Raw genomic sequence first — 10,298 nt, 5'->3', positions numbered from 1 at the left:
TCTCAAGTACTAAAGCGAAAGTTCAGTGTAATATCACATCAAACCGCAGGCAAAAATATTGCTGCTGCTGCAAGTCATGGGAACGGTGAGAAACTGTAGATCGGTCTGCATGAGCATCTAGAGCAGATAACAGCTGTGCATATGCACGGCACTGCGCAGCTGCATTCACGGACAGAGAGAGAGAGAGAGAGAGAAGATCCCACCATCCCACCGCATAAGCCAACGGCAGCACAGCAAGAGGTTACGCTGGAAGGGTCGAACCACACCTCAAGGTCGTTCAAGGTCATCCCCTTTGCTGTGCCAAAGCCCGGGTCACGTGACTGACCCCGCCTTAAATTCGGCAAGGTCAAAGGCCTTCCCGAAGGTCAGCCCGCCCTTTGACCAGCTGTGAACTCTCCCATGAAAAACCAGTTCGAACCCACGATAACCTCAAGGCCAACCCAGTATCCAAATCAGTGCTATGATGCCTGTGAACAGAGCCTGTGAACCTCTCTGCTCAGGAGGGTTAGTCTTTGGGTGGTGGGGGGAAACAGTGTCACTTTTCAAATCATCTGTGGAGAATTTTAGGTGTGGACAATTTCACTTAACTTTCTATCGGTGCACTTCCCAAACACCACTGTATTTTTTAAATAATAATGTGCTCTTTACTGGGCCGCTGGTTAGCCAGTATCATTAGTCTGGGTACTAAGGAATTTGCATTCGAAACACAAAAGCAGTTTCGGAGCCAAAGAGTGGAGTCAACCTGTGTTCTAATAGTAATGTTTATAACACTGTTTTTTTTATGGGTTTTTATTTTATTTTGTTTTGGGGTTTTTTTGGGGGGTGGGGGGTAAAGTAAGTGCATATGGTTACAGAGGCGATGCTGTATCTCCGTTGCTGTTGCATACATCTGAATTCACAGGAAACTTTTTAATCTTTGTGCGCATCGGGCACTGTGTGTGTAACCTGCAAGTCAGAAAACGCTGCCACTGCATCCTGGGTCAGACAAATAATTTTGACACAAAGACCACAGTCAAAAAAAACCCTACCATATTTATGTCAGCAGAATATGCCCTCACATACGGTACACGTCAAAGTCGTCATTAACCTAGTAAATGCAGAAGTTATGGTAATGTACAGACAGCTGCATCAGCTAAGATAAAGATCTGTAAGAATATGGCAGTTTTTGTGTGCGTCTCTGAGGAGTTCTACTTATGCCCATTAATGCATTTTATCCGTAGGTTTTAGAGTTCAGAGTTAGACGAATTTGAAAAATGAAAAAAGCCACATGTCAGTGATAATTTGACACACGTGCACTTTAAGTTTCAGTGATTGCACACACACACACTGTGAAGTGAGCAGTGAATTTGTCCTCTGCATTTAACCCATCCGATACACCAGTAGTGAACACACACACACCAGACGCAGGAGCAGTGGGCAGCATTCCTTGGTGAGCGCCCGGGGAGCATTGGGGTTAAGTGCCTTGCTCAAGGGCACACAGCCGGCAACCCTCCAGTCACAAGCCCGGTTCTCTACCCTTTAGACCACGGCTGCCCACAGATAGAAAGAGGTGTGAGGGCCGTGAACAGAACGAATGTGGAGTAAAGGTTAGTGAATACTCAGCATGATAGACATGGCTGAGCAGATCAGCAAGTGGTTGTGAGCACCACCTTGGAACTGCACAGCAGAGGAAAACAAAGCCCATGTGATATGCTGGGGTAAGAATGAGGGCATGTGAGGTTGGTAGGTCACTCACTGCAAACTGTCTTGTGATGGGAGGGTCACTGAGAGCCTCTTTTATCTGTGCACTCTAAACATTTGCATCATATTTGCATCTCACCTCAGTCACATCTTCACATAGTTGCTCTTCTGGACTCACCTACAACTTTATCTCCCCACTCTTAACAGCTACACTCAGGTAAGACCCCATCCCCGGGGTTTTCTATTACATGACTAAAATGCATCTCTCCCTGTGCTCCTTATCTATTAACGCTACTGTAATGACATCATAAAGGTTTTAGACTGCAAGTATAGTTAAAGGAAATGAAAATGTTAATATTAAATCATCTAAAATATAAACGATTAAATTATGTTTCGAGTGGCAACAGGAATGCAGTAATGTCAATACCAACACAGCAAAATAAATAAATAAACAAATAAATAAATAATAAAAAAGAAAGAAAGGACGGAGAAAAAAGAAAGAAACTGATAAACGAAAAAATGCAATAACTGCTTTTGTCTTGGGAATAAGCGTACTGTACTGACATTAAATATTAATATGAAACCTGAAACTTTTAAAAAAAAAAGCCGTAACGTGAAACAGTTTCCGTGCTGCACATAGCTTCACACTAAACTGCTCACACAGCGAAGTCGGAGCGTCCTAATTGCGATCCACTGTGTACACACACAAGGCCACAACTGAATGTGGTGTGGTCGTACTCTTAGGTACATTTAAAAATGCGTCGATAGTTTAATAAATCTACGGGTCAAGCAGTTTGTCTCGTTGCATTTTTTTTAATTCTCCAAAAAAACAAATTGCTTTACCAATGAACTGGCTTTCACCCATGATGCCGTTAGAGAGAGAGAGCCCATAACCACACCCGTGAGAAATGGTGGTATGGAAACAAACTTGAGAGCTGAGTTTCTGCTGTGGGTTTAAGGACATGAATCCCTTCAGCACCACATTCCACAGTAACACCACATCATCTAATCTTTCTTTAATGTAATTGTAGAGTACTGTCTATGACTGCAAGACGCTGCCTTGATACGCACCGCTCTGCGTCCTGTGTAACTGTTTTTTGCTGCTTAGTTATTTGAAGTTCAAGTATTTCAAATTTTAACGGCAACAGTTTAACGGTGATTTTTTTTTTTATTTTATTTTATTTTACTTTTTTATTTATTTATTTTTGCATATTTGCACAATGTGGGACCAGCCATTAAATTGTATAGGCTATGGCCTGTTTTACAAGCGCTCCTCTGAGTGTTGCCATGGGCTTCACAAACAACGTTTAGTCTTGTAAATAAGCAAATCGCTCTGTTATTCATTTAAGTCGGGTAATTTCTTTTTTTCTCTGATCAAGGTGTCAACACAATATAAACGCAACGATTTCGATAATTATACCTGATACTGATCAGGCAGGTTCAATCTATTAATAAAAGTTACATCAATGCAGTCAAATCCCTGAAATGACCGATCATTCGAAATTGTTCATCTCCCTGAGGTGAGCATGTACGCGTCTCAGTGTAGAGGCTTACCTTTGAATTATCCGCAGCAGTTTTATTCGTGGGTGCGTGGAGATGACCACAGACAGAGCCATTAAAGTAAAGGAGAGAATTATTTAGTATCCAAAAGCACAATTGGAACCTCGCTGGCCGCCGCTAGATCAAATGAGGGGGAACTGTGAATTGAAACGCTACTTATAGAACTTTAGCACGCGACTATGACTTATCCCTAGAATGTCTCGTTACCCACGGCTTCCCTCGCGCCAACTGACTGCTAACGTTGTCACGCAAGGAGTTGAGATATGAGTCTAATTTCAAGATATGTAATTAGACATTTCCCATTTTGTTTAGTTTTCGTGCCATGCAGAACCGCAAAACAGCTCTGAAAATAATACCGAATCTGTCTGTGACTCAAAACGTCTTTTATCTCTTTCTATAGGCGTTAAAAGTTTTTCACACGAAGAACATTAAGCATGGCACTTTGACAAAACAAAACTAAGTAAGGCGAAAAAGCAACGAGACCAATTAAGAGAAATTAAGACAATGAATTAGGCTCTCATAGCAAGACTCCTGTTATCCTATCCCCAAAAAACAAAACATACAAGGGAATCTCCAATGAATTCTTCTTAAACCGGTTAATCCCACTGATTCTTATAAAGAAAAGAAAAGAAAAGAAAAGAAAAGAAAAGAAAAGAAAAGAAAAGAAAAGAAAAGAAAAAGGGCAGGAATCTTAAATTAGTACCGAATTTCGTCTGATCATTTAGCTTATCAAAAGTCAGTACTAAAATGTGTACTAAAATACAATCTATATAATTACGAACGATCTAACGAAAACAGCAAAAGAAAAATGATGAGAAATGACTGTTCATTCAAACATGATAAAATGCACAAAGTAATACAATTTACACATACAAAAAGGGAACGAGATAGTGGCGGTGGCTCCTTTAAGTACCGTCAGACCATGAAGGTGCTACATTATACGAAATTTGTTTCCAGTTGAATCGCCCTGAGAAATGTTCTTGGTGTACTTTTAAACCATAGTCACAAAACGTGATTTGTAACTGCGGCCCCACAACACACGCGCAAACACACGCACGTACGCACACACACATACACACACACACAAACACTCCGTTTGGCAAGTGATAATTGACTGTCTTCTTCACAAACCCTCCGACTGGCAAGGGTTAATTGACTGTCACAAAGCTCTTTGATGGTTTCAAATTTTAAGCGAAAGTAAAGAATAAACTGGGCACGGAGTTTAAATCAAAACATCAGTATGATAAAATACCCTGATATTGGAGTAAGTTTAAGGGCTGAGACAAGGAGAAGCTGTCTGTAAAAGTCTGTAAAATTTTATCTGAAAGTTAAGTGATCTGAACGTTCATTTCTAGCAGCACCGTTCTTACATTGTAACTATAAATATCTGGCTCTGGTGCATGAAGTTTTTGTTTTCCCTTGGAAGAGCAAAATAAACATTCAAAATTGCTCATCAATATTTTACGTTTAATAAGAGGTTATATCATTAAGTCATATAGCTATGCATCTTGCCCTCAAACTAGACAGTTCACAGTTCAATGTTCAATGACTTTATGTTCAACGACTCAGCAGAACGGACCACAGCTCAAACTGACATGTCAGTTTTGGTCCAGTCATGTTTAAATGTGTGACCCATACAGAAATTCAGAGATTCTAACTTGAATGCACAATGAAGTTATCAGAGCCTACGTTTGCATCTCTAACCCCCGATGTAACTCAGCGTAAGTCAGCATGCAATACAGTCATGAAGAGATAAGTTACGCCTCCAAACTTATCAGATAACAGTTCATGATCATTTCTCATTCTCATTTCATGTTTAACAACAGCCTCATAATGGGCTATAATTCAAATTAAGAAGAGTCTATGATCACATGTGGAAGTATGTCTTTCTATCAACAACACATTAATTTGGTGAAAAATAAGTACAATATTTGTTTCCCATATGCTTATTTCATAGTGATGGAGACTGACTATGAATATGATGGAACAACCCTCCAATATGACCTTTACATTGACTACTCCACCAACACAGACGGCCTGGAATCACCCTGCGAGGGTAGCAGTGGTCAAGAAGTGACCATCAAAGTTTTCCAGACCACCATCTCCGTCGTAGTCTTCCTCCTGGGTGTGATAGGGAACTCACTGGTCATTGCAACCTTTGCTCTGTACCGCCGTCTTCGTCTCAGAAGCATGACCGACGTCTTCCTCCTGTACCTGGCTCTGTCCGACCTCCTGCTTCTGCTCACGCTGCCGCTCCAGACGGCGGAGACTCTGATGGGAGAATGGCTATTTGGCGTGTCGGCGTGCAGGTTCAATCGCGGCATGTACGCCGTGAACACATACAGCGGACTGCTCCTGTTAGCCTGTATTAGCAGCGACCGCTACCTGGTGGTGGTTCGTGCCCGTACCGCCCACAAGCTCCGTCCGAGTATGCTCCGCTACAGCAAGCTGTCTGCACTGCTCATCGCGCTGATCTCCGTCGTGCTGAGCCTGCCTGATATTATCTTCTCATCAGCGCAGGAACAGATAGGAGGGAAAAAGAGGTGCGACATGAGTGTATGGATGGAGGGGGCCAGTGAATCGATGAAATTGTGGGTACGTGGGGCACAGATTGCTGGCTTTTGTGTCCCGTTCGCAATTATGCTGGCATGTTATTGTGCCATTGGGCGCGTGCTGGCACAGGGAAGAGCACTGGCATGGCGTAGGCAGCGTACGCTTCGCCTTATGGTGGCACTCGTGGTACTGTTTCTGCTCTTCCAGCTTCCTTACACCATAGTGCTATCGCTCAGGGTGGCCACGCCCATTCTAGACTGTGGCCAGTGGAGTGGGATGCACCTGCTAGAGGAAGTGACACGCAGCCTGGCATACGTTCGCTGTTGCCTCAATCCTATACTATATGCATTGGTGGGTCTTCGCTTCCGAAACGATGTCCTCAGGTTGTTGCATGACGCTGGATGTGTGTGTGTGCCTTGGTTAGGAGCCCGTCCAGACACCTACAGCTCCATAACCCCCTCCTCGCCTGCCCCCACAACGCTTGCACCAGTTTCCTCCACTTACATGCCTCCTAAAACTCCTGCCCTCCCTCCACAATCCCCTACTGATGTCGCCACAGGAACCCAACAGTCATCCAGAATGTTCTTCTTTCCGTCCTCGACACACCCTCTCTCCAATGAGATGCCACATATTGGCTGGGGTCAGCGCTGACACAGACTCAAAGTGCCACCAGACTGCACCGCAGTTCCATATCTTAATTGACCTATATTTGGCCTGGAATTTCCTTTGTAGCACTTGTAACATCCTGGTGCATGTATTAATTCGTATAATTCAAAGAACCACGTACAGAATTGATCACAGTACATTTAGGAATACTACTGATAGTCTAGATCAAATTTAGAGCTGTCAAACAATTCAAATAATTAATCGTGATTAGTCGCACGAGTTTAAGTAGTTAATCGCGATGAATCGTACATTTTTATCAGCTCGAATTCTATCGTAATGAAAGATTATTCAAATGCAATATGTCTATAAACACGGGTGGACAAAATATCCTTCATCCACGTGTTTATTATTTTTCAGCAATTCACAGAAAACTACCCCATCAACAGGAGTTGACAACAGCAGCTTAACATAAAACAATTCAAAATCAGACTGCCAACATTATTAGTCTACTCAATACAAACAACTTTCCCAATCATATTCATTAACTCCACCCAAAAGCAGGCTGGCCATTTTGGATTTTGTGCGTTTTGACTGATTCCAAAATTTTAAATACTACTCTTAGATATTACGCATATACTTTTCCTATTCCTTTGCACCGAGCCAGTTGCTTAGACACACAAGTCTGCTCACATTCTCGGATAATAAGGCAGCTCGCTTATTGTACAAGATAGAAAACAACCTCTCACAAGGTACTGATGTGGCAGGTGACTTAGGCTAAGGTTCACACTGTCAGTCCATTTTCGATTTTTTGCATACACGATCAGAATCCGATCTTCCTGATTGACTGTTCGCATTATATATTGCAAGTGATCAGGTCCGATCTGTGTGTCTGGGTGGCTATCCTCATTTTCGGTCTTATCCACATTGGTTGCTATAGTAATGACATTGCGCCGAAAGTAGAGGTAGTTGATATAAACAGACTACAGTGGAGGGTAATGAAATAGGCTTTGCTTATTTACAACATGGCAATGTGGAGCCGCGGCGCAAGTTTTATAAAAATAATGAAACAGCGTCAGAGACGGTCAGAGGCTTGCCGCTTTATTTCGTGCGGCCGTAACCCTGGTATTACTGTCCAACGACCTACAACCTACGATGGCTCATCAATGGCTCCCTCCGCTACCAAGCTGGCATGTTTCCTGTAGGTGTGATGTACATGTGAACTTTACGTGGTGTCAAAAGTCGCAAACGTAAAAAGAAAACATCTGAAATCCAATCAGTCAGACCTAAACGGATTTGCAAAAATGCAATTTGAGTCGGTTTTCAGACCACATACGAATTTGTGAAAAGCGGATCTCATGTGATTTTTGGCTGTTCAGACTTGCCACATATGATTGGATTCCAATCGGATATACACATAAATCGGATTTGGACTGACAGTGTGAACATAGCCTTAGTCGGCTAGCCAGCTAACCTAGCTTTCCTTGAACCACGGGTGATTAATTTGCTCATATTAGGATTTGCGGTAACAGCGTTAAAAAATAGTACCGTTAAAAATGCGTTAATTTTGACAGCCCTAATATTTATATGTTTCTCAGTCTATTATGATGCATTTGTGCACAAGCTGTAAATAATGCCTTAGTTTATCCTAGTGACGTTTTGTCCCTGAGTAGTTTATGTGTTTAGGAGTTCATTGCTAGATAAAAATGACTTAATGTAAAGGTGGTCTGAAGGGGGTAGGGCTTGACCAGAGTATGAAGGTGTCATTTTTTTTCTCCCCCAGAAACAGAGAATAGGCCTCTGAAAAGTTCCCAGTGTGTGGTATCTTTCACTTCTGTAAGGTATGCTGACCTTTAAGAGAAAAGGCCGCTCTGTTCCTGTAAGCTGATGCGGACAACCTGTAGGTTTCATCCTAGAGGCTAAAGTGAACATTCACCCGTGATGAGGTTATGCACAAATTCTGCGTCAGTCACTAAATCAGTGACTCAGCTGAGTCGACCTGTTTTCATAGTCATCTGATATATATCTTGACTTCCTCACATATCATCAGCATCTGGGTATTCCTGCATGCAGTGCAACGTCAGAATCGGGTTTCTAGAGCATTAATGAAAGATGTGGAATTTGCTGTTTATAAATTTTTATAACTGTTACTTTCTTTTTTCAAAATTTTAAATAAATGATTTTCATGCTTATTGGAAACATTTTACATTCTCTTTGAACTGTCTGCTTGTCATGTTTTATGGATGACAAAACCACACACACTTGCAATATTGCTCAACAAGTTTCCGTTATGCAGTGTCTTCAGTTGAGGCTATGGCTCCCTCTTGTGGCCAAAAGTCAGCATTAGCACAGGAAGTTCTTTAACTGGTTTTTCGCAGAGAGCAAAATAGTTTTTTACATAGGTTCATGTTGGAATAATGAGCCACTAAACACATCTTCAAACATTACATTTATTGATGCAGATCAGCCCAAATAGCACCTGATAAACTTGCCATCTGACGAACTGATTAGACAACAGGTAAAACATGTGGGAGTGAATCCCGAACCTGCTCATTCTCATCAACTACCCTCAAAATCAAATATCTCAGTGTCTGCTTCAATTTCTCTACCAGCCCATCTGTCTGGAGTTTATGGAGAGAAGTGCTTTACCTTCAGGACACAGCAGAGGCCCACTATGGAATATATGGAATATGGAAATTGAAGAGCATTCCATGGTTTGACAGGATTTCATTGGGGATTTAACCTAGCATGCTAGATACAGGACCTCACTAGTCCTTGCCCTGAAGTGTGGGACCCTAAGGGAAACAAAGTCAGGATACCCAGTGGCATAATTGACCATTTGAAATATTCAGTCACTAAATACATTTTCAAACACTACATTTCTCTGTACAGATCAGCCACGTCTACTTGGCTTCTCTTAGTGAGATTTAAGAGAGGAACTGCCACAGACAAGAGGTGTGTGAGGAGTTAAAGGGAATAACCTGTCATGTCTGGAGAAGCAGTTACCAGAATCTCTGTACAGTGCAATAGGTAATCTCCTCCCGGCCTGCACTGTTGACTCCTGTGGATTCAGTAGGTCCAATCCAACTGCTTACACAGTAGCTACACTCCTTCCTAGAGGACAATGTCACAGTTCCTCAGAGTTAAGGTTAATTTCATTTTTGTTAGAGTTGATTAATTTTTACATTTGACCTAAAAAAGAAATTGTAGGTCTATAATATTAATGTAATATAAATACTTATTGATAAAAATCCATCAAATATTGTCCAGCTTCTCATAAAGTTTTAAAATTACAATGGCATTTAAGAGGGTAGTTATGCAAATACGCTAATAATGCTTTTCATCACCAGGTTTCTTCATTAAGCACTGAGCTTCAAGCCTCTGTAATGCACAGTGAGTACCAACGTTGCCTTCTTGTAGTGCTTCAATTCGATTCACTGCAGTTCAATTTCCAACAGTTCAGGTTTAGAGAGACGTTTTTAGAGGTAAGCTCAAAAAGCAGCTTGCTTCTGTTACAATAAAAACCATGTTCTGCCCAAGTAATCTTGCCATACAACCCAGTTATGCCAGACATTTGTGGACCACTATTTCTACTTTTAACTCTCCTTTTCTTACCCATCTTTGCCAATTGTTGTGCTTACTTGTCTGGGCTGACAATGAGTACATTATGTTTTTCCGTGTTAGCCTTTCAGTTACTGTGTTTTTAATCATCTATTCTCTGACTTTGATTCAGTGTTTAACCCCCACAAGAGTTTTAACTCTAATTGTTTTGACTTTGATTTTGGAAAAAAAAAAAAAAAAGGTTGCCCAGCACATGCAGCCAGCTTTTAGGAGGAGTTACTGCACTATCTGCAATCAGGTTACAATAGTATGCATTCTGAGGCCTGCAGCCAAAACCATCT

General features: G+C 41.6%; 2 protein-coding genes across 2 annotated transcripts in view; one reads left to right on the top strand and one right to left on the bottom strand.

Moving 5' to 3' along the window:
• Positions 1-287, bottom strand: part of LOC115808798 (receptor activity-modifying protein 1) — a 20,474-nt gene extending 20,187 nt beyond the window's left edge. The window contains exon 1 of the mRNA XM_030770283.1: positions 212-287. Coding sequence (XP_030626143.1) covers positions 212-287 — 76 coding nt within the window. The remainder of the gene's footprint in view (positions 1-211) is intronic.
• A 4,912-nt stretch (positions 288-5,199) lies between these two features.
• Positions 5,200-6,444, top strand: ccr10 (chemokine (C-C motif) receptor 10). Its single transcript, XM_030770282.1, has one exon. The coding sequence runs from the start codon at positions 5,200-5,202 to the stop codon at positions 6,442-6,444; it is 1,245 nt and encodes a 414-aa protein (XP_030626142.1).
• Positions 6,445-10,298: the final 3,854 nt, after the last annotated feature.

This window comes from Chanos chanos, chromosome 3 (assembly GCF_902362185.1).
Source record: "Chanos chanos chromosome 3, fChaCha1.1, whole genome shotgun sequence".
In the NCBI taxonomy this organism is placed as follows: Eukaryota; Metazoa; Chordata; class Actinopteri; order Gonorynchiformes; family Chanidae; genus Chanos; species Chanos chanos.
This window is presented reverse-complemented; position numbering and strand designations above follow the sequence as displayed.

Bases quoted from the DNA above. Each gene is read 5' to 3' on its own strand.
- ccr10 (XM_030770282.1), top strand. From the start codon at position 5,200: ATGGAGACTGACTATGAATATGATGGAACAACCCTCCAATATGACCTT.